This window comes from Orycteropus afer, unplaced genomic scaffold, assembly GCF_000298275.1.
Source record: "Orycteropus afer afer isolate SDZICR_OR568_19922 unplaced genomic scaffold, OryAfe1.0 scaffold00002, whole genome shotgun sequence".
In the NCBI taxonomy this organism is placed as follows: domain Eukaryota; kingdom Metazoa; phylum Chordata; class Mammalia; order Tubulidentata; family Orycteropodidae; genus Orycteropus; species Orycteropus afer.
In genome coordinates, this window is record NW_006921589.1 from 4786684 (window position 1) to 4812099 (window position 25416).

The following is a 25416-nucleotide window of genomic DNA, read 5'->3' on the forward strand; positions in this document are numbered from 1 at the left end:
AGGTTGGTGGTTCAAACCCACCAGCCACTCCTCAGAAGGAAGGTTGGGCAATTTACTTCCATAGAGATACTGCCTCGGAAACCCAAGGAGGGGTCACTATGAGTTGGAGATGACTTGACGGCACATAACAACAAGAACAACATCACCACCTAGTAAGTTGTTGTGGTTTATTCCATGGTTTTTCAAACCCAACCTCTTCTAATGAGTTAAATAGTTTATATCTACACAGTCTCTTTTTCGTTGATTTTTTTTTTAATAATTAGTTTTAGTTCCCAGTGTATGTTGTTTCCTCTATGATACAGTTAACCTAACAATGAATTTTATTTGTTAAAAAAGAAAGCCTCCCCCAAACAACAAAATAAATTCTTATTCTAAACCTGATCGAATACTGTGGATTGAGAACACTTAATCTCTCATAAAACAAATCTGACAATTCTGAAAATCAAAATCACCCTACGTCTGAGGAACCAAAGTCAATTTATAAATGTCACAATGTCTCCTATTTATTTAAAGCTTATAAATTTTTATTTAAATACGAGCTTTTACTTCAAATATGTATTTTGAGACTTAATTGAAAATAAAGTCAGGATGTTGTCTAGTGTTGAAAACATACACCATTTCAATAGTTTAAAAATCCATTCTGATGCCAAAAACAGCTGTAACTGGAGATGCTTGATTCTAAAGCTTGGAGCCAAGTGTCCCCCTGGATGTGTTAAGAGCTTAAGTTTGACACACTGCATTTTCACTCTTTGCCCTTGCTTCATCTTTTCCTTATTTTGCTTCTTTATTTTGATATTAGCATTATGTGTCTGTGATTGTGATGTGAAATATGTATGTAATTTAAATTTAAGTACACCTGTAACCAAACGTAGGGCCTAAGGCATTTGAGTGCTAACCAGAAAGTGGGCGGTTCAAACCCACCAGCCACTCCGTGGAAGGAAGCCTGGGCAATCTACTTCCATAAAGATTTACCGCCTCGGAAGCCCAAAGGGGGTTGCTGTGAGTTGGAATCAACTTGATGGCAGTGAGTCTGGTTTTGGTATAACCAAAAGGTCAGTCAGTGGTTCAAACCCACCAGTTGCTCTGTAGGAGAAAGATGAGGCAGTCTGCTTTCATAAAGATTTATAGTCTTGGAAACCCTGTGGGGTGGTTCTGTGGGGTCACTATGAGTTGGAATCAACTTAATGGCAGTGGGTTCCTGCCCTCCCCCATTTACACTGCTTTTAATGGTTTTGGGCTGTGAAAAATAAGTTTTATGTTTTCTCAAAAATGTTATATACTTCCTTGATATATAGTTTTCCCTCTAATGGGTCTGTGACTCTTCAAAGGAATAAAAAAAAAAAAAAAAAAAAGAAAAAAACAACTCACCTGACATATCTTCCCATAATGTAAATATGCTGTATTTGTGATGTACGTGTTCCTGGTTCTCTGAGTGGCTGATTATGACAACTTGTTAAATGAGCTGGTTTTCATGCTGGTAAGTATTTTGTAATCTGCTCAGGATTCTGTACCTTTGTAAACCATGCCACTGAAGGGCAATGGGGACTGAGAACGACTTGGTTGACCAGGCTCTGGTTTTGCCCCATGCTCTATTTGCTCTAGATACATTTCATACTACTCTTCAGTCGACAAGGGAAATTACGGCTGCAGAAATGGTACACCACTCTCCCGGACAAAGAGAGGAAAAAGATCACCCGGGAAATTGTTCAGATTATTCTCTCTCGTGGTCAGAGGACAAGCAGTTTTATTGACTGGAAGGAGCTAAAACTTGTTTATAAAAGGTGTGAGTAACTTTATGAGAACTGAATGACTTTGGTTTCTTCTAATCCTGAACATTTGAGATTGCAACATGAATCCCTTCATTTTCTGAATTTTTGGAAGGCTGGGGCTGAAATATTTAATAGAGACTAATCAGAAAAGAACTCTATCACTTAAAGGCCTTCCAAGTGCCAGGATGGAGTCTAGGTACTTAATCTCCAGTGATAGTGCACGCATGCATGTGACCGTTCTTTTTTGAGCACCTGTTACATTCCTGGTGCAGTAACATGGTTGGGGCCACAGCAGTTAACAAGGTGTGCCATTCCTGCTCTCCTGAGCTTACTTCCTTGTTAAATAAACAAATTCTTTTAGCTTAGTAACAAATGCTTGGGGGGAAAATGGAGGCTCCTATCAAGGAGAGATAAAGGCTGTGTTTATTGGGCAAGTCTTACTGTAGATATTGTTCATATTTGCAGATGAGTAAATTGAGACCAGAGGGTGAAAGTAATTAGTCCCCAGTCCTAGTAGATGAATGATAATTGGCAAAGCCGATCTTTCTGACTTCAAAGCCTGATTGGCTTTTACTGTGTCTCCTCCATGGAGATAGGAACTTCAACTTAGAGATAAGGAAACTGAGGCCCTGAGAGGGAAAGGCATTTTGTCCATGAGGGCTCAGATAAGGGATGCTTAAGCCAGAACCAGGAGTCCCTGGGTGGTGTAAATGGTTAACACACTCAGCTGCTAACTGAAATGTTGGGGGTTTGAGTTCACCCAGAGGCACTTTGGAAGAAAGGGCTGGAGATCTGCTTCTGAAAAACCGATCCCTGAAAACCCTGTGGAGCACAGCCCTCCGCTGACTCTCACGGGATCAGCCGGAGCCGGAGCTGAACTGGCTCCACAGCAACCGGCTTGGTTAAGCCGGAAACAGGACGCCACTGACCCAGCCCTGTACCTAGCACTGTACTGCAACTTCCAAAAGGAAAATACACCTTAGAAATGCCCCTACAAGAGGCATTTATAACACCCGATGGGGAAAAACGGAGGTGACCTCCACAGACTGATACTGAATGGAGTACATTACCAGGAAGTACCTGGGCAAGGCTCCTTCTGCTGGTCCAGGGTCAGAGTTTTTAGCATAAGCATCCTGCAGGAACTCAGCAAAGGCTGTTAATAATTAGCCTCCCAGGGTGGTGGCAAGACAGGGTCCCAGGAAGTACTTGCCCACAGACTTGTCCCACCTCTCTGCCTGCTGGTAGAGCTTACAACTTACAACTTCAGATTCATTGTAATTTAAACAGTTGCTTAGAGAATAGACTGGCAATTCTTGCAGCAGATATTTACAGGCACTGGGGATCTCAGCAGTGAACAAGGTGGACTCAATCGGGACCCTGTCTTCATGAAACCAGTTACCTAGATGGGAGACAGGCCCAGAAACTGACAAGGAAGAAACTAGATGTTCTGATGGGCAAGGCATGAGAGTGTAGAGCAGGTATATCCAGTCTGAGAGGCTAGAGACTTCCGGAGGAAATGGCATCCAAGCTGAGACCTAAGGGTGAAATCGGAGTTAACCAGATGAATGAGGGCAGAGAAGTGCATTTTAGGGGGAAAAGACACACAACTGGAAGCAGAGGAAGGGAGACTTGACCGGCTGATGGTGGGGGAGAGGTACAGCATGATGGGACCACAGTGTACAGAATGAGAAGGGTGGGAGCCCTGAGAGCCGTAGCCAGCAGTTTGGACTTTTGAATGAACATTTCACAAGCAGGGGGGGCCTTGAACAGATACCCCCAAATTCCATGGGACAAAGGACTGTGCCCCACTGCTTATGTCTCTTCAAGGGAAAGTTTTGTTGAGAGCCTTCCACATAATTAACAGAAATAGTCCAGTCACTATACTTTTGACAAAATTTCCTACACATTGGGAGGATATTTGATGCAACGAGTAAATAAAATTGTTCTTGGAGAGGGCGCATCTCTGGAGATATTTTGCATGTTCATTGGGAAAAAAACTGTCTTCAGGTTGTTTAATGTGTCAAGCTATTTTATGTCCCGTTGTTTTCTCTTCAAGGTATGCTAGTTTATATTTTTGCTGTGCTGTAGAAAATCAGGACAATGAGCTCTTGACCCTAGAGATTGTGCACCGATATGTGGAGTTGCTGGACAAATACTTTGGAAATGTAAGTGTCGCTCTGGCCTATTAGACTTAGTCACCGTCTCCATCTTCACTCCTTGCGGTCTGTCTGTCCTGGATTCCTCCAGTGTAAAATACGAGTTGCATCTGTACCAAGGATCCCGCTGCTACCTCAGATCAGAATGCAAGACCTTCCCCCTTCCTATAGTTCTTACCAAATGAAAAACCCAGTGTCTTCAAGAGGCCGATGGTGTTTCTCTCTTCAGACCACACACACTCTATAGACCATGTCAGTTCACTGCCTGATTCAGTGACTAGAATTTCACTGTGCAAGATTCCTTGCTATTCTGTCCCTTACTCCTCATTGATTTGGCCATCTCTTAGACATCTCTGTCCTTTCTCTGGCTTCTTGTTTTCTAAGCTTCGAGTATTCTTTAATCTTATTTATATTTAGGGAAAAAGTATAAAATAACAACCAACTAAAAAAAATACTAACCAACCAAAAAAAAAAATCATTTCTTTGTTCACATTGCTATTCAGTCTTCTTTCATTTACTGCCAAGTAGTATGCTACACGGGGTGCCCAGTCCTCAGAACTCAGTCACTGCTCAGCAGCGTACAACTTCCATTCCATCTGGGATGCTCCAGGGGAATCCTAAAGTTACCCCGGCCCCTGCCCTCGAGGTCAGCACCAGCGACTCACGTTAAACCTTCACCTGCCTGCTCCTCTCTGTGCGCTGGATCCCTGCTCATCGCACCTCTCTCTACCTCTTCTCCTCTTTGTTCCGTGGCACTGAGCTCTGCTGGTTTTCATCCTGTGGTTCTGAAGGTCCCACCTTGATTTTCTCACTGGCCTTCCTCCCCCTCCGGCCCTCTAAGTGCCTCCTTCTCTTCCTACTTTCCTTGCCTGTCTACCTGACTTTTGCTCCTGGAAACACGTCTTGCATGGCCAGGTCGCTGGGCTTCACCTTGTTGGTGACAGTCTGTACTTTGTTCTCGCAGTATCTCAGTCTGAATATGACAAGAACCCAAACTCGTCATCTTCTGAAACTGTTTCTGTCTTGGTGACTGGATTCGTTATGCTCCACGTTCCTCCAATTCAGAGACGAGATTTCTTTCATTCTGTCGCCTTCCCCATGAATCTGCCTCTATCTTCTCAAACTGGATGACAGTTCATCCCCTCCTTTCCATTCCCACTAGTGTAGCTTTACTTAGGATTTCAGGTTTGTTTCTCCCTCTTTGCCTTGTATTGGACCCTTTCTGCTTCTGACCCTGGCCCTGCTTCCCCTCCTGGCCTGTTATCTAGGATGAATAAAATTCAACTTGCAAAACAGCAGTCCCAGACCACTCCTCTGACCTAGCTTTTCTCCCTTTATCTCCCTGATAGAGGCAATGCTCCAGTGACACAGAGCAGCCTTGCTTTAACCTTAACTTGTACGAGATTTGCTTGAGCGCCAAACTGCAAGCCCCTCTAGGTCATAACCTGGATCTTATTTATTTGTGTCCTTTATCACTGTAACCACCTCTGGGCCAGGATGTGGTAAATGTTCCAGAAACATGTGATCTAGTTCACAGTCTTAAGAAACAAATCATTGGATTTGTGAAATGTTTTCTCCTCAGTAAAGCTCCCTTCCCTATTTCCTTGCTCACTGAAGGTTAAGTTTTATTTTGTATTGTTAGGAGAATTTGCTCCCAGAAGCATTTTCTGTATTCTATTTAATGGAATGAGCAGCTTTGCAGTTTTGGTTGGGGTTTTGTCAGATTTGTTCCAACACATCTATTCACAGGGTTGAGCATTTGAAAAATTTCTGAAAGAATTTCCTCTCCCTCCTTCCCTTCCCTCTTTCCTTCTTCCCTTTCCTTTTCCTCCTCCTCTTTGTCTGCCCCTCCTCCTCTTCTCGTCTTCTTTTTGTAAATAAGGTTCTATAGGTGGCTTCAGGGATTTCAGGTTGTTGGTCAGTACGTAGCTGAAATAGGACTGCTAGACCATCTTTCTTTCTCTTCTCATGGCTTCACCAAGTTAATTTTCATTGTTAAGGGAGATTAAGATGAAATTAATTTTAATTGTTAAGGGATTAATATTGCTAGGAGATGTTAAGTAGCATGCTTTCAAATTTGAGTTTATTTAATGTTAAGCTTTCTATTATTCTAATTAGGAGCCCTCGTGGCACATTGGTTATGCACTGATCTGCTGACAGAAAGGTTGGTGGTTTGAAACCCACCAGTGGTTCCATGGGAGAAACTGGTGATCTGTTTCTGGAAAGATTACAGTCTAGGAAACCCTGTGGAGCAGTTCTACTTTGCCCTGTAGAGTAACTAGGAGTGGGAATCAAGTTGACAGCACATAGTAACAGCAACAACATTGTTTTAGTGAATTCTGACATTTTGGCACCTCCTTAAGAAATAAAGCACTGAATGAAAAAAACCAAAGACACATGGAAACAGTTAGTCCAAGCGACTGGTACACCATGCGATCCTCAACCTATACAACTATGAGACCAGAAGAACTTGATGGTGCCTGGCTACCGCTGTCAACCACTTGGAGGGGGAGCTGTGTGAGAGATCTTGGATAGAGTGGGAGAACAATGTAGAACAAAACTCAAAATCATTTAAAAGAAAAAAAAAAAAGGACCAGCTTTGCTGGTCTGATAGAGCCTGATGGAACCACTGAGACTCTGGCCCCTAGTTGCCCTTCAGGTCTGGAATTGAACCCACTCCCGTGGCTTCCAGCCAAACAAAAGACAGACATATGAGCTGAACATTTACGTTAGGTAGATAGACTCTTTGGAGAGAATAATCATGAGAGTAGAAGGGCTGTGTTTGTACAGATAGACAGCTCAGGGGGCAGGAGTGCATGGGAGGCAAGGACCCAGGAAAGAGGTAACTATGGGGAGGAAGTGGGAGGAGGAGAGCTGTTGCATTGTGTGGGAAATTGTAGTCAATGTCATGAGACAACGTATATGTGAGCTGCTGTATGGAAAGTGAATTTGCTCTGCAAACTTTCACCCAAATCACAATAAAAATTAAAATAAATAAACAAATCGAGCCACTGAAGTAACCTTTGGCAGGGGCTGGTGGCGTCTTCCTGAGGTTTCCCCTGACCTGCTTTCTTCCATTCTTTTCTGTGCTCCATTTTCACTCTTGCTTTTCCTAGGTCGAAACAACCATGGCAACATGAATTGGGGCTGAACTTGACCTCAGTCTGACTGAATTCCAACCAGAGATTTCAGAACATATGATTCTCAGGAGAATTTGAATCACCTCCACTAATGTTAAGCACAGTTGAAAATACAAGAAGAACCAGGATGAATGACTATTTCTCTAACATTAATTTTCCATCCTGTTTTGGCATACCTTTGGAAGCTCTATCTTTGTCAAGAACTTAAATTTAATTCACTAAAAAATTCAAAGCATCTTTTATTAAGCTAAGAGCAGCTAAGAGCACTTCAAGGCTATCTGCCCAGTAGGTGTTCGATTCTTACTAATTAATAGTGATGAGCAAAGGCTCCCAGCACTGATCCTCATTGACAGCATCTCAGGAATAATATATTTCTTTGACTTTCTATCCCTCTTGTGTTAATACTGAAGGTTTCCTTGAACTCCAGCTTTGTGTTGTCCATGCCGAAACTTTGCACTTAACTTCGCCTGTATCACCAGAAACTATTATCTTCCTATGAGCGATAACCCCAAATCTCTGGTTACTAATTTAAGTTATGCACTGTTGGCTTTCTTTTTTTTTTCTTTAGCACTTTTCAATTCCAAGGAGATTTATAAGGATTAACTAGTTAATCTTTCTATCTGTAGTAAGTAGCATTAACCCCAATTTACAGAGGCTAAGAGGAAATGCCTCAGCATCTCACAGTAGATAAGGGTAGTTTGAAGGTTTAGGTGTCTGCCATATTTTTCCATTATAGACTCCAGTGTGTGTTTTGACTGATGCACTCGGGGCTGGATCGTGGTTGCTGTCCCAGAGGATTTGACCTTGATTTAGGGAATTTTCTTGTTTTACGAAGAGCACTGTGACTCAATGAGACTCAGAAAGGCTGATAGAAATATTTACTTAGCTGACCTTATGGGGCTGCTATGAGGATCAAATTGATAATGTAAATAACAAGACTTTATAAACTGTCGGTTCTTATGTTGTATTATAATGTATAGCTTTGTTATAATGATTTCTATTTTATATATAGCTTTATAGTATTTCTGTAATTTCTTATTATCCAAAACATTTGCTATATATAACTTGAAACTTTTTGTATGTATTTTAGAACAGGATTCAGTAAGGGTGGGTACTTCTTAGACTCTGCTGAAATTACTAACATCCCTGGGTGGCTCAAATGGTTTGCACTCATCTACTCACCTAAAGGTTGGAGGTTCAAACTCACTCTATGACATCGTGGAAGAAAGGCCTGGTAATCTCCTTCTGTGAAGATTACAGACAAGAAGACCCTATGGAACTCAGTTCTACTCTGTATCATACGGGATTTCTATAAGTTGGAATCCAGTTGATGGCAAGGGTGGTGTTCGGTGTTGAAGTTACTGAAATACCAGGAATGATTTCACTGCGCATGTATTGCATGAGAAAAGACTCTCAAGCCAAATTATATAGTGAAGCACAAAGATGAGAAAATCAAAGATAAAGTTAATTAACACTCTTTCTGTTTTTGATAAGCTTTATTTCAGAATATAGAAACATGAGAAGATAAGAAAACAGTAAGTAAGAGGTTCATGTATTCATAACAGGGTAAGGAGGAAGCCATGTGTATTTGCCTAATTAGACGGAGTGGAGTCAGCCAGCATCAAGGGCTCATTTCTGGTGTTACTGAGAAAGCTTTCTTAAGGTGGAATTTATGAGTATTTGATTACTTAGAGGAGTCCTGGTGGTGCATTGGTTAAAACACTGGACCAATAGCCAAAAGATTGGTAGTTCAAACCTCCACAGCTGCTCCATGGGAGAAAGATGTAGCAGTTTGCTTCTGTAAAGATTATAGCCTTGGAAACCCTATGGAGTAGTCCCACTCTGCCCTATAGGGTTACCGTGAGTCCGGATTGACTCAACGGCAGTGGGTTTGGGTTTAGTGAGTAAATAGGCAGTAGCTGAGGAAACCTGAATTTGTCTAAGGTTCTCCTGAGATGTTTTCCCTTCTTATTCTCAGATACAAACACCCCTTGGGGTTAGACCCAGCACAGTAGCAGTTTGCAGTTACTATATCTGAAATACTTTCTCATTTGCGTCATTCTCTGTAATGCCGACGGAACTTGTGCTTCCGTTTTCTGTATGATCTGCAGATGTCAGTCATATGTACGTGCTGCTCCTGTGTGTGTGCGCGTGTGTTAGGGTATGCCTTGGATGCCACCTTCCACCACCAGTTGGCATCGGGTTGATTCTGACTTATGATGTGTCAAGGTAGAACTGCATTCCGTAGGATATTCAATGGCTGGTTTTTCTGAAGTTCCTATAGGCTTTCTCTTCCTGTGCCCTTCTGGGTGGACTTGACCCTCCAGCCTTTCAGTTAGCAGCTGACTGTGTTAACTGTTTGCAGCACCCAGAGACTTTAACCCTTGCAACTAGGTGCAGGAAATTCTGCTGGAGAGCCCTACAGACCGGGGGGCGGGGGAGTGGATTGCCGCTGTAAGACCAGGATGTGAGATGTTTCTAGAAAACTTGCATTAGTCTCTGTCAGATTCACTGTGCAGGATTCTGATTGCTGGTTTCTTCTAATGAGCCTCCTGTCTGTCTTAGATTCCTGGTCTCCACCTGCCTTGAACTCTGAGATTGCTCTGCTCTCACCTTGCTACTGTAAACTGACTTCTCGTCTCTACTGACCTCTGGTAACTTCCTGCTTTTTATACTTTCTTTCGTGTGCATGGATGTCTGATCTGTGCTTTCTCCTTTTTATTTATGACGTTTAAAATTGCAAAACAATGCATATGTTTAACATATCCTTCTAGTATACCAAAAACAAAAACAAAAACAAAAAAACTCATTGCTGTTGAGTCAATTTCAACTCATAGCAACCCTATAGGACAGAGTACAACTGCCCCATAGGATTTCCAAGGATTTAATCTTTATGGAAGCGGACTGACTCTTGTTTGTCAAACCACCAACGTATTGGTTCGCAGTTGAGCATTTTAACTACTGTGCCACCAGGGCTCCTTCCTTCTCAAACAAAACCGAATTCATTGCCAGCGAGTTGATTCGACTCATAGCAACTCCTCCTTAGATTTTCAAGGCAGTGTGTCTGTGGAATTGGATTGCCCAGTCTTCTTCCGAGAAGTGGCTGGTGGGTTTGAACCGCCAGCCTTCTGGTTAGCAGTCAAATGCCTTAGGCACTATACCACCAGAGCTCCCCTTTCCTTCTAGACTTACACATGTTAAAAAATAAAATGGGATTGCATTATGCATATTATTCTGCAACTTACTTTTTTTCCCTTTCCCATTTATCTTTGAAGTTCTTTTCCATGTAAATCTTCCTCATTCTTTCCAACTTCTGCATAGAATTTCGAGGCCATGGTGGAATGTACCATACTTACTTAACCAGTTCCTTATTGATAGATTTTGGATAGTTTCTAATTTTTATTATAAATTACTATGCAGGAGTCTTTGTTGTTAACATATACATGCACATAATATATGCACACTAGTGTGAGTACACCATGGAAATAGATTACTTGTGGAATTATTGGGTCAAATGATTTGCATATCTAAAATTGATGATACAAAAAAAAAAAAAAAAAAAGATAGTACAATTTGGCCCTCCACAACAGCCTATAAAAGTTTGCAAATTCCTCCAAAGTGAGTGTGAGTACCTATTTAGTACCTATGTGTCCATACCAACACCAACGATAGAAATTTTATCTTCTTAATTTTTAGATGAACATTAATTTTCATGTCCCCAGTTTCTAGCAAGGCTACACGTCTTCTTAGATGTTTATTGTCTTTTCTCTTTCTTACCTTGTCTGTGAATTGCTTCTTTACAACCTTTATTTACTTTTTATATCATGATGTTTACCTTAGAGATTTTCAAGAATTGTTTTTGTATTGTGGATACTATCTCTTTCCCCCCTGGTGTATAGACTGCAAATATTTACCCCTGTCACTGTAATTTAACCTTGTGTATGGTACTTGGCCCACATTCTACTCTGATCTGTCCACATTTTTGCCTTCAGACCTCTCTTCCAGTGTCACTCAAATTCCTGAAATTTCCAAAATGTAAGTATTCTGGAAGTAAATGAAAGAGTTTATAAGCCCAGAACATGTGCTTTTATGATGACATGTTCTCTCTGGTCATTGTTCTTGAAAGGAACACTAAGGGTTGGGGACCTCTGGGTTACAGTATTGTGTCCAAATGAACAGATACTTTTTTAAAAAACATAGTCATGTATGTATTCATATGCACACACACACACATATACATACTTGCTAAAGCTGAAACTTATATAAGCCAGAAACCTGTCAGAAGCCTCAAATATTTTCTACTAGTAGAGAAGTGATAAGACTGCCCCTATCAAAGGCAGACAACTTGCAAAACCTGGAAAAACAAGGCAGTCTCAATGAGTTCTGGCTCTCACAGGTTTCACTCTGTGTGTGTGTGTATATACGTAATGTGTGTGTATATATATATATATACACACACACACACACACACACATAGGGAGAGAGTAAGCACACAGAGAGAAAGCAAAAATGGGAAAGGAGAGACAGGTATGGGTATGTGCATGTATGCGCGCACACACACACACGTTGTGTATTTGGTGCTGCTCTGTAGGGAATGAAGACTGGAATTTTGGCCTGTGAGTCGCATGTGTTTTTCTGAGCTGGCCATTTATTATAGTGGTGTTTTCTTAATTTGTTCACATGTTTTTGGATTGAATTGGATCTGTCAGTATAAATTATCTCCATTTTGAATCTGAAAGTTTATTGACTGAAATGCTAAACATATGGACCAATTTTCTAAAATGCTGATATTCATCCTAGGTGGAGCCAGAGCAGCTAATAAACTAAACACAAAACCAAGCTCACTGCCGTCGAGCCAGATCTGACTCATAGTGAACCCTTCTTGGGTTTCCGAGGCAGTATCACTGCGGAAATAGATTGCCCGACCTTCTTTCCGAGGAGTGGGTTTGAACCACCAGCCTTCTGGTTAGCAGTCAAATGCCTTAGGCACTACTCCACCAGAGCAGCTAATAGAATCAGAAAATTGTTTATCTAGGAAACCATTACTCTCCAGATAACAGAAACCAGGCCTATCTGGTGATGGGTCCATTCATTTCTCCTACAAATGTGTGGTGTCCCTGCTATATTCTGGATTCCAGGCATATAAAAATGACTAAGACAAGGACTCTCTCTTGCTGTAGTGCCTGTCTTGGTGTCTGTTTACTATCCCATGGTGGTGCAACAGTTAAGTGTTTGGCTGTTAGTTGAAGGTCAATGGTTGGAACTTGCTAGTGGCTCAACCAGAGAAAAGACTAGGTCATCTACTTCCATAAAGATTACAACCTGGGGAATCCTCTGGGACAGTTCTACTCTGTCCTGTATGGCACTATGAATTAGAATCAACTCAAAGGCAAACAACGACAACCGAGGAGTGATTCCTAAGTAAGCATGTAGTGGAACACGTGCAAGAAGTGAGTGAGAACTCAGGGAAGGGGATGCTGAATCGGAATGGAGGACAAGAAGATTTGGGGAATCGCTGTGCAGCTGACCTTTGAATTTGGCCTTTGAAAAATGAGCTGGATTTTACTAGCAAGAGAGTAGAGGAAAGAGGATTGAGGATTATTTTAAGAATTGCTGTAATATGCAAAGGGCCAAGGCATGAAAGAACATAGTTTGCGGAATGTGTGTTGCATGGGGTGTGTGGCACAAGAAACCAGAGAGCAGGACGAGTGGGCTGGCTGTTAAGATTCCTGTGTGCCATGCTGAGGAATTCAAACTTTATCCTGACGTAGGCCTTGGGATTTCACACAGGAGATAGACAAAATCACTATTTTGACAATGTTAGTGGTTGGTGGCCTTGAGCAGGCGTAGACCCACTTGAAGGTCACTGGAGTTGCTTAAGTCAGAGATGCTGCTGGCCTGAGAAGTGGCAGTGAAAAGGGAGAAGAGGGGAAAAGAAGAGAGATTTAGTTAGAAAATGGTAGGAGTTGGTGAGCAAATTGAGAGGGGTGAGATTGGAGGAGGAGGAGTGAGGGGAGGGCGAAAATAGTAGAACTCTAGAATGAGTGAGATTGAGCATCTAGATGGAGGGTGAGGCTGTCAGGCGAAGTAAGAACTGAAGGAAGAAGAAGAAGCTTGGCTTCAGTTTGAAACTGAAGCAGTTTGACTTCGGGTGACTTAAACTGAGGAATACCCAGGTAATTGTGTCCCGTTAGTGGGTGAAAATACCAGCCTAGAGCTCCAGGGAAAGATCAGGACTAGGCATCTGCATGTTTAGCCAACTGCCTGCTAGACACAGTTGTAGAGAGTGACTGAGGTCGTCTAGGAGAATATATACATGCAAAAGAGCAGCCACGGTACTGAGGAGCACGAGTACGAAGACGATGATGATGCCCTCGGATGTAAATGAATGCAGCAGAGAGGTTTGTTTTGTTGATGGGTGCATCCCCAGCACTCTCTAAATACTCATGAAATGAGTGCAGGCAAAGGAGATCCAGCATCACAGGTGTCTGGAAGCATCACAGGCAGAGAGGAGAACTGGCATTGACCAGTGTGACCAGTCCAGGGAAGGGTATGTTCAAGAGAGAGAGAGATTCCCCTGCTGCTGAGAGCAAACTTAGGCGACGACTGGGAACTTTTTTTTAATTAGGATTTGGGTGAAGATTTACAGAGTAAATTCACTTTTCATACAGCAGTTCACATATACTTTGTCTCATGTCATTGACCAAAATTTACAATGCAGCAGCTCCCCTCCCACTTCCTCCCCATAGTTACCTCCTCCCAGTGTCCATCCCTTCATACTCTTCGAGAGGCCCATTGTCTGCCAACCCTGTATATGATCTTGGATACACTCTCCATTTAGACATACATAATTGTTTAGCTTGTTCACCCATCTATCCGTCCCTATACCCATGTTTGCTTTCATTGACAACTCAGTATTGTATTTGCAAAGGGGTTCATATTTGTTGTTTGTACTGCCCATGTAACTCTCTCTGTCTTTCTCATCCTCAATGCTGCCATATTGGTCACTCACATTTGGTACATTGCCCTTCTCTTCACCCAAATCAATATTTATCTCTATCTATCTAACAGCATTCCCTCCCCTTCCCTCCCACCCCTGGTAACCAACAAAGAAAATGTCCTCCAATATATAAACCTTTCCTTAACTTTCACAATAACGGACTAATACAATATTTGTCCTTTTGTGACTGACTTATTTCGCTCAGCATAATGTCCTCCAAGTTCATCCACGTTATGCGGTGTTTTGCAGATTCTACATTATTCTTTAGCGTTGCATAGTATTCCATTGTGTGAATGTACCAAAGTTTGGTTATCCATTCCTCAGTTGTTGGACATCTAGGTTGTTTCCAAGTTTTGGCTATTGTAAATAGTGCTGCGATGAACATCGGCGTGCATATATCTGTTCTTGTTATGGCTCTCACTTCTTTAGGGTATATACCTAGTAATGGGATGGCTGGGTCAAATGGTATTTGTATTTCCAACTTTTGAAGGAATCGCCATACTGCTTTCTACAATGGTTGTACCATTTTACAGTCCCACCAGCAGTGTATGAGAGTCCCAATCTCTCCACAACCTCGCCAGCATTTGTTATTTTCTGTCTTGTTGAACTTTGATACTAGTGCTGGAGCAAGATGGTATCTCATTGTTGTTTTGATTTGCATCTCTCTAATAGCTAATGATCATGAGCATTTCTTCATATGTTTGTTGGCCGCTTGAATATCCTCCTTGGTGAAGTGTCTGTTCATGTCTTCTGCCCATTTTTTAATTGGATTGTTTGTCTTTTTGTTATTGAGGTGTTGGAGTGTTCTATAAATTCTAGAGATAAGTCCCTTGTCAGATATGTTATTACCAAATATTTTTTCCCAATCTGTAGGTTCCCTTTTGACTCTTTTGGAGAAGTCTTTGGAATCACATAAACATTTAATTTTTAGAAGGTCCCAATCATCTGGCTTCTCTTCTGCTGTTGGTGCATTTTGAATTATGCTTGGTAGTCTATTTATACCAAATATTAGGGCCCTTAAGTTTGAGCCTAAATTTTCCTTGAGAAACTGTATAGTTCTAGGTTTCACATTTAAGTCTTTGATCCATCTGGAGTTTGTTTTTGTGTGTGGTGTGAGGTACAGATCTTGTTTCATTTTTCTGCAAATGGATCTCCAGTTTTGCCAGCACCATTTATTAAACAAACATTCTCTTCCCCATTTAATGGATTTGGGGCCTTTGTCAAAGATCAGCTGACTATAGGTCGATGGATCTATACCTGGGTTCTCAATTCTATTCCATTGGTCTATGTATCTGACATTGAACCAATACCAGGCAGTTTTGACTACTGTGGCTGTATAGTAGGTTTTGAGATCCGGCAATGTGAGACCTCCTACTTTGTTTTTCTTGGGAACTTTATTTATTTATTTATTTACTTTATTGTGCTTTTGGTGCAAATTTATGAAGCAAATTGGTTTTACGTTCAACGGTTCGTGCACATTTGATTGCACGCCCTGATTACCGTCGCCAACCATAACAAGCACTCCTGCCCTCCCTGTGGCCACCTCTTCCCTGTGCCCTTCCTAACTATGCATCCTGTTTGTCCAGTTTCCCCTCCACGTGAATGCTGCTCCTCTGATATCTGGTGGCCTGTTGATCTAGGGGTGCATCTCCCTAGAGAGGTGAGTGCATCGCCCTCCGGTAGGTGTTCTGCATGTAGGTCTTTCTGCTGTTGGGCTGAGAGCCAACCTATGGGAATGAGTCCATTTCTAGGCCTGAAGGATAACCCAGGGCCATAGGCTCTGGGATTCTACCAGTCTCTATCTGACCAGTAATTCTGGTCATTTTTGTATTTCTGAATTTTGCACCACATTTTCCCTCCCACTCTATCCAGGATCTCCACTTTTGATCCCTTTCCAAGTGGTTAGCATTGGTAGCCGGGCACCATCTAGTTCTTCTAGTTTTGGGGTCGTGAAGGCTGAGGTCCTCATGGTCCCTCTTATCCTTGGACTAATTGTTTCCCGGTGCCTTTGATTTTCTTCGCTCTTCTTTGCTTCAGATGAGAGGAGACCAATAGTTGCATCTTAGACGACCACTTGAAAGCTTTTAAGACCCCAGTCACTGCTCACTAAAATAGGTTGTAGAATGAGATTGTTATGTACTATGTTGTGCCAATTGAGTACATATAGGCCCCTGAGACTGTATTCCTGAGTTCACAGGCCCGGTGATTCTCTCAAGGTTTAGTTGTCTCTGAGAAGTTACTCCAACTCTGTCTTCTTTTGCTTCTGTAATGTATGTGGCTAATTTGGTAGCACAAGTGCATACATAAAATTATCTTCAGCCATATCTATCCTTGGTCTATGGTATATCCTGTTCACCTATCCCCACCTGATCTTCTCACCTGTCTAAGCATTTACCCATAGCCTGGTGTTTGGAGTTAGTGGTAATGCAATATTGTGCATGTAATAGTATTTGTCTCTGTTGTCTATATGTTATGTGCATGTTTCAGTGTCCTTCCTTTCCCCGATGTCATCACGATGTTCACAGACTCTTTCCATACTGTCCCTCCCCTCACCCAAATCAACATGTGACCCCCTGCTAGTCCAAAGTTTTCCCTCCCCTTCCTGGTAACCAATAAAGTGAATTTCCTTCCCTGAGTAAACCTTTTCTTGATTTTTTACAGTAATGGGTTCCTACAATATTTGTCCTGTGATTGACTTATTTCACTCAGCATAATATCCTCCAAATTTATTCACATTGTGAGATGATTTGTGTATTCTTCATTATTCTTTAATGTTGCATACTATTCCATTGTGTGAATGTACCATAGTTTGGTTGTCCATTCATCTGCTGATGGGCATTTAGGTTGTTTCCATCTCTCTGCTATAGTGAATTGTGCTGCGATGAACATGGGTGTGCTTGTGTGTTCATGGAGAACTGGAAACTTTTAATTACCAGGCCATCAACCTTTAAGAGAAGTGCTTTCAGTTGGATGGGGAGGGTATGGAAAGAGGAAGTTAAGTTTCAGGGAATTGAAGAATAGGTGGAAAGGAAGATACTAGGAATAGATCCCAGGTGGCCATCTGGTTGACGAATTAGAAATAACCCTTATTTGGATTATGGAGACGGATTTTGACACTTGCAACAAAACCAATCAGATTCCACTTTGGTCTATGACAGTGGTTCTCAGAGTGTCCTTCCCAGGCCAGCCACCTGGGAAGCTGTTAAAAAAGCCAGCTCTCAGGTTTTACCCAGACCTTCTGAATCAGGAACTCTGGAGAGTGGTTAGGAGCACTCTGGGTGATTCTGAAGTTTGAGAACCGCTGGCCTGAGATAGAAGTTTGAGAAATATGAGCTCATTTGCCTCTGAAGAGTGAGCTTCTGAGAGAGTCCCCAGCCGAGGAGCCAAGATTGGTGGGAGAAACCTGTCAGAGAGGAAGGGAAGCTCTGTGTCTGCAGTGGAGCCAGGCTGGGCTTTGATTTGAGCTATAGAACCAGGAGCTGAGCTGTCTCCTCTCCTTCTCTGAGCCCCTAATTTCTTGTCGCAACATAAAACAGCGTTATCTAAGGACATGCTCTGCTGGAATAGAATGTGATGTTCCTTTTACTTGAAGCCTGAATTCCCTGGTTCTCTTTCTCTGTCCTTAAAATACCTTCTCATATTTTAATCTGTGGTTTGCCGGCGGGGTGCAGCTGTTGAAAGCTCCTGAGATGCTGGCAGATGTTTCCCCTAATACTACTGCAAGTTTATCCAAACTTTTTTTTTTTTTTTTTGTCCTACCAGGTCTGTGAGCTGGATATTATCTTTAATTTTGAAAAGGCATATTTTATCCTGGATGAGTTTATAATAGGTGGAGAAGTTCAGGAGACATCCAAGAAATCTGCTGTGACAGCCATTGAGGATTCTGATATGTTACAGGAGGTTAGTACAAAGTTACCACCCTATGGGGAGAAAGGGGGAGAAGAAGATGATGATTGTAATATGGTGGAACCTGGGAAAGCTGGAACTCAACAGAACTGCCTGATTTTTCTGGATCTCGCAAGTTTTCCACCTTTGACAAGGTGCAGGTGCAGTCTTACTACTTTTCTATCTTTCATTTAATGGAAAATGTTTGGGTTTTCCTTCTCTGCCAACACAGCTTCTGTCCTTTGCAGCTTTTACTGTATTAGGGAACACAAGTTGAGTACTTAAACCCTCCCGGGTGGTGCAAACAATTAACATGCTCGGCTCCTAACCCAAAGGTTGTAGTGGGAATCTACTCAGGTGCCTTGGAAGAAAGGCCTGGTGACCTGCTTTGAAAAAGAAACCAGCCATTGAAAACCCCATGGAGCACAGTACTACACTGACACGCACAGGGTCATCACCAGTTGTAATTGCTGGACAGCACTGGTATTGAGTACTTCCTCTGGGGCAGGTACAGTTCTAAACAAAGTAGGAACTTACTCAATTCTCACAAAAACTCTTCAGAGGTTGGTAGTAGTATCACCCTTGTTTTACAGATGAGTAAACTGAGTCACAGAGCACTTAAATGACCTGCCCAATGTTATAAAGCTAGGAAGTGTGTAATAGGGATTTGAACCCAGGCAAATGGGTCCCAGAGTCTTTGCTCTTCCTTTTTGGTTGAGCTTGTTAGTCAGGTCACCTCACTGTCTAACAATGTGTCAAAAGCCTGATGCTGTTATTTTCAAGAACAGGTTTATGAGATGTATAAAAAGACTTTGATTTAAAGATCTGCACCACCCTGAGAAAGGAGACCAGCACTTTGTTATTTCATTTGCCAGGGATATTAGAGCTTTATTACTGAAGATGGCATTTATCATTTTAATCAAAATTTCTTTCGCTTCTGGGGGAGGCCATATGTGTACTGCAGTTTCATAAATAAATTGGGAACACCGTGGCTTTCTTGCCACGGTGTAAATGGACCCTGAAGCACTGCTCTGGATCTCCTCTTGACTGTCCATGATTCTTACACAAAACACAATGAGACTTTCCTTAAAGCAGCCAGATTTGCACTAGACCTGATAGAACTTACTGGTGCCCGTTCCGAGCTCCCCAGGAGTCTTAAAGTAAGGAGGCAAAGTGCTTTGCCTTGCTTATCTTTGCCCTTGCAAATGAGGCGATCTGACCAGCCCCAGCCCAAGGCGGTATCAGAGGGCCTGCTTCGAAGTACTTCTTACAGCATCATGGGTTTTCAGCTTCCCATTTATATACTGTAGTCCCTGGATGGTGCAAATGCTTAACGTGCTTGGCTGCTGACTTCCGGGAGGTTCTAGTCCACCCAGAGGCATGTCAGAAGGAAGGCCTGTTGATGTACTTCTGAAAGATCAGTCAATGGAAAGCCTAAAAAGCACAGTTCTACCCTGATACATGGGGTCGCCATGAGTCAGAAGGGAGCTCTGGTGACATAGTGCCTAAGGCACTTGACTGCTCACCAAAAGGCTGGTGGTTCAAACCTACCAGCCACTCCTCGGAAGGAAGGTTGGGCAATCTACGTCCATAGTGATACTGCCTCGGAAACCCAAGGAGGGGGCTGCTATGAGTTGGATCCGACTCGACGGCAGTGTGTTTTGAGTCAGAATTGACTCGATAGCAGCTAGTGGTATTTTCATAATATTAAGACTAAACCCAAAACCAAACCCACTGCCATTGATTCTGACTCAGAACGACCCTCATTGAGTTTCCAAGGCTGTAAATGTTTACAAAAGTAGATCGTCTCATCTTCCTCCTGTGGGGCAGGTGGTGGGTTTGAACCACTGATCTTCTGATTAGCAGCCAAATGCCTTACCCTGTGTACCACCAGAGCTCATGACAAGAGGATCTAAAAGATTATAAAGTATCTTTTAAAAATTGGAGTTAGAAGCCAGTCTTCCTGCTGTTTGTAAGTAAGAGATTAATACAACAGCCTAAATTAAAACAACACTAGACATGATTTCCCAACAACTTTTTAGTCCACCTTTGAGCTGATGACTTGCTCCGACTACCAAGGGAAACAGCCTCAGGTGAGTGACGTAGAGAAAGGTGTCTATTTGAGTAGGCCCCACAAGAGACTGTGTGCCCATCAGCAGGCCATGCATTTGTTGCTTGAGGTTTTCCCACCTCAAATGCATTTGAATTTTCTGCTGCTTGCTTAGCTCTCACCCTGTGCCTCAGGAACAGAGTTTTACAGGGTGCTTGAGGCATCGGTGGCTTGGAATTCTACAACAGCCTTACTTAAAATATGCTGTGGGTTTTTTTATAATTTCACCCTCAGGTCCCTTGCTGTTGAATCTCCTTATAGGAGATACAGTCTTTTAAAAGGGTCTTTCTTCAGAACTGTTTCGTAATTAAAGCTCCTTGAATTGGGGCCAAGACACAGCTGGTTTGTTTTGAATTCCCCTCAAAAGGAAAGAGAATTTTAAAGAGCTTACAGTGTACGTGTTTTTTCTAGTGCTATTCAAATCTGGGAGACAGGTATTGAGAGAGAGAGAGAGAAAGAAAGAGAGAGGCCTTTCACTCCAGTAGGGTGAACACTAATTGGTAGTTCATGTCCTGGGTGATTGAGTGGAAATTCTTCATGGGCAGGCCTCAGGGGACCCTGCATTGAGCCCTGGTGTCCTTATAGTGAGCAGGCAATGCTATGGCTGCCCTCTGAATCTCTCTTGTTGTGAAAGAGTATTCTTAGTGGTCTCTCGGGCTTTGGTGCTCATTTCATCTAAATCTATTAACGTTAATGGAGCATGTTAAAAAATTGACTTTGTATATCTGTTTGCTTTAGAAAAGTTTGCAGTTGATACTGTTCTTATTAGGTTAGAAATCTTGTTGATTTTGACTCACAGCAACCCTCCATACAACAGAACGAAACACTGCCTGGTCCTGCGCCGTCCCTGCAGTTGTTGCTCAGTCCTTGAGCCATTGTTGCAGCCTGTGTCCATCCATCTTGTTGAGGGTTTCCCCCTTTTTGCTGACCCTCCACTTTACTGATCATGATACCCTTCCCCAGGGACTGCTCCCTCCTAATAACACGACCAAAGTACAAGAGACAATGTCTGACCAGTCCCACTTCTAAGGAGCATTCTGGCTGTACTTCTTCCAAGACAGATTTGACTGTCCTTCTGGTAGGCTGTGGTGTATTCACTATTCTTCACCAACTCCACAATTCCAATGTACAGTTTTTCTGCAAATTTCCTTATTTGTTGTTCAGCTTTCACATGCATATGAAACAATTGAAAAGACAGTGACTTGGGTCGGGGGCACCTTACTCTTCAATGTGACTTTGCTCTTTAACATTTTGAAGAGACCTTTTGCAACAACATAGATCCAAGTAAAATGAAATGCCTCCCTAACAACTTCAGTTTTTCCATTTATCATGATGTTGCTTATTGGTCCAGTTGTGAGGATTTTGTTTCTTTATGTTGAAGTGTAATCCATACTGAAGGCTTGGATCTTTATCAGTAAGTACTTGAAGTCCTCTTTGCTTTCAGCAGGTGAGGTTGTATCATCTGCATATTGCAGGTTGTTAATAAATCTTCCTGCAATCCTGATGTTTGTTGTTGTTCATATAGTCTACCAAATCAAAACCAAACTCACTGCCATCAAGTCGGATTCAACTCATAGTGATCACTCCTTGGGTTCCAAGGCAGTATCACTATGGAAGTAGATTGCCCAATCTTCCTTCCAAGGAGTGACTGCTGGCTTTGAACCGCCAGCCTTCTGGTTAGCAGTCAAATGCCTTAGGCCCTACTCCACCAGAGTTCAACTTCTCGAATTATTCACTGAGCGTACAGATTGAATAAGTATGGTGAAAGAATGCAGCCCTAATGCACACCCTTCCTGATTTCAAACTATGCAATATCCCCTATTCTGTTCAAGCACTGCCTCTCGATCTATGTACAGGTTCCTTGTGAGCACAGTTAAGTGTTCTGAAATTCCCATTCTTTGCAATATTATCCATAATTTGTATGATCCACACAGTCAAATGCCTTTGAATAGTCAATAAAACATTTTTGTTATTCTTTGCTTTCAGCCAAGTTCCATCTGACATCTGCATTGATATCCCTCATTCCATGTCCTTTTCTGAATCCAACCTGAATTTCTGGCAGTTACCTCTCAACATATTGCTGCAACTCTATTTGAATTATCTTCAGCAAAATTTTACTTGCATATGATATTAATGATATTGTTCAATAATTTCAACATTCTGTTTGATCACCTTTCTTTGGAATGGACACAAATATGGATCTCTTCCAGTCAATTGGCTGGGTAGCTATCATCCAGATTTCTTGGCATGAGCAAGTGAGCTGTTCCAGCATGGCGTCTGTTCATTGAAACATCTCAGTGGGTAGCCCATCAATTCCTGGAGCCTTGTTTTTTGCCAGTTCTTTCAGTGCAGGTTGGACTTTTTCCTTCAGTAGCATCGATTCTTGATTATATGCTACATCCTGAAATGATCAAATGTCAACCAATTCTTTTTGGTACAGTGATTTTCTCTATTCCTTCCGTCTTCTATTGATGCTTCCTGCATCATTCAATATTTTGCCCATAGAATCCTGAATATCACAACTCAAGGCTTGAATTTTTTCTTTAGTGCTTTCAGCTTGAGAAATGCCAAGTATGTTCTTGCCTTTTGATTTTCTAACTCCAAGTCATTGCACATTTTATTGTAATACTTTGTCTTCTTGAGCCACCCTTTGAAATTATGTGTTGAGCAATTTTGCTTCATCATTTCTTCCAGTCACTGAAGCTGCTCTCCATATAAGAGCAGGTTTCAGAGTCTCTTCTGACATCAATTTGGTCTTTTCTTCCTTTCCTGTCTTTTTAATGACCCTTTTCTTTATATGTGATATTCTTGATGTCATCCCACAATTTGTCTGGTCTTTGTTCATTGTTGCTTATTGCGTCAAATCTCTTCTTCAGATGGTCTCTCATTTCAGGTGAGATATACTTAGGGTCATATTTTGGCTCTTAACTTATTTTAATTTTCTTCACCTTCAACTTGAACTTGCAATTAATGGTCTGTTCTGCAGTTGGCCCCTGGCTTTGTTCTAACTGATAATATTGAGCCTCTCCCTTGTGTCTTGGGACAGATGTAGTCAATTTGATACCTGTGTATTCCATCTGATGAGGTCCATGTTTATAGTCACCATTTATGTTGTTGGAAAAAGTTGTTTGCAGTGAAAACATAAGTGAATTTTATAGTGGTATTGTAAAATTCTGTGATGTGATCTCTTGCATCATTTCTGTCACCAAGGCTTTATTTTCCAACTATTGATCCTTTTTCTTTATTTCCAACTTTTGCATTCCAATCACTGGTAATTATCAATGAAGCAGCAATTACCTAATGCATTAGAGTAGATAGGAGCAAGTAATATACTTGTACAAAAAAAAAAAAAAATCACTATTTGATTTGTCTTCTGGACTTAAACACATATTTATAGTTACTAAGGGCTAAGGGAGGCTTTTGTGACATTGCTTTCATTTCTAGAACAATTATAAACCTTAAAATAGCCTCTGGGACTCACCCTGTACCCCTGTCTAATAAAAGTTTCTTAAAATAAAAAAGCTGTCCTTTAGTAAGAAGAAACACAATCTCAAACCTCTAAATGCTCCAAGATAATTTTGAATATACACGGGCAGAAGTTGGTAATATGGAATGAAAATAACACTTTTAACTGGTTGGAACTGACTTTAGGAGATTCATTGTTTTGTGAGTAATAATTAAGCCAGGTAGACGATGGTATAAAGTTATTAGAAGGAAAAAGAAACTTGAAAAGGAGAAGATTGTAATTAACTACAGAGGTAGCAATTCCTGGAATCACAAGTGGGGCCAGCAACTAGAGGATGCTTTGACCACAAAATAAAAACACTTTAAGAAGGGAGGGCCAACTGGGTACTTCATTAGGGCAAGCCATAGGACACCGCTTAAATATAAGTGTGGATGCATGCCAAACTGCTAGGTGTACCCCAGTACTGTCACCCTGAAAAATGTAAAATGTGAACAGCTGAACCAAACCATAATGTAGTAGAAAATCATAGAATGTATAGTTCTGAATGCACACAAACAGCTGGACTAGAGTTGTAACAGAAGGTGTCCAGGATACAGACTCAAGTCTTGGGAAAGGCAAGGACAGGTCTCTTTAGGGCTGTGCTAGTCTTAAAAGTCTGTTCCAACCTTTAAAATAGTCAGCTCAAGAAAATACCAGTTGTACGTTACTGGTTTTATAATTTGAGTAACAACACAGCGTGGGCAGCCAGTGCAGCATTTAGCAGACTGAATCAGCGGTGGTGTGAGGCAGTGCCAGTAACCAGAGGCCAATGAATTCTGAAGCCAGGAAAGTGCAAGGCCTTTTACTGGCACAGGTCCCCTGTAAGGCTGCAGGGAGGGCCTAGTAATGGCCTCACGTGGCCATGTATTTTTGTAAAGTTTACACACAGTACTTTAACTACAGAGAACACGTAGCCATAGCATGTAAATGAAATATTACAGAAGTGTGTCAGGTACTTAATTCATGAAAACTATATGTTACTGTTTTGAATTTTGTGGATGTGTGCTGTTGGCCATCTTTTAAAAGTTTGTAATGTGTTGTGATTTATTTTCTCATCCTAAATAAAGCTTATACCTAGTTTTGTATTTGTAATGTTATTCTTTTGAAGATGTTACTAACTTCAGGCTCCACAAAACCTGGAATGGGCCCTGGCCAACTTGCTGCTGCTGCTGTTAGGTGCCATTGAGTTGACTCCAAGTCATAGCAACCCCATGTCCAACAGAACATAACACGGCCCAGTCCTGTGCCGTCCTCACAATTGTTGGTGTCATTGAACCCATTGTTGCAGCCACTGTGTCAGTCCATTTTGTTGAGAATCTTCCTGTTTTTTGCTGACCCTCTACATAGCATAATGGCAATTTGCCAGCATGGTACCTGTATTAAAGAAATATATATCAGCATCTGTAGGAGGAGATGCAGGGAGAGGTCTTAGGGTATGGGCCTCTCTTGGCCAATGCTTATCAAGGCATAAGTACTTGGTAAGAAAGTGTAGGTGAGTTAGCACAAGTACTTTGAGGAGAGGAACACTGGAATTCTAAATAGCGCTGGTGAAAACAGAAAAACCAATATCTAACTTATGGGAAAGCTGGGTAATGAAAAAGGAAGAGAGATGAATTGATGGATTTGAACTGTGGACTGCCAGGAGGTCAGAGGGGCAAACCAGTCTCAGAAGAAATACAAGCAGAATGCTCCTTAGAAGCAAAGATAAAGGGACTTTGGCTCCAATTGCTACAAAAGATCATCACGCTTAGAGCATCAGTGAAGATGAAGGAGATTCTCACTAAGAGGGGTTGACACAATGGCCACAGCAGTGGTTATAGCAATGATCACAAAGATGACACAAGAGCAACA

At 41.8% G+C, this 25416-nt stretch overlaps 1 protein-coding gene across 1 annotated transcript in view; it reads left to right on the forward strand.

Moving 5' to 3' along the window:
* Positions 1 to 24683, forward strand: part of AP1S3 (adaptor related protein complex 1 subunit sigma 3) — a 27774-nt gene extending 3091 nt beyond the window's left edge. The window contains exons 2-5 of the mRNA XM_042783231.1: positions 1603 to 1781; positions 3826 to 3934; positions 17828 to 18105; positions 24674 to 24683. Of these exons, the coding sequence (XP_042639165.1) occupies positions 1603 to 1781; positions 3826 to 3934; positions 17828 to 18105; positions 24674 to 24683 (576 nt within the window). The remainder of the gene's footprint in view (positions 1 to 1602; positions 1782 to 3825; positions 3935 to 17827; positions 18106 to 24673) is intronic.
* Positions 24684 to 25416: the final 733 nt, after the last annotated feature.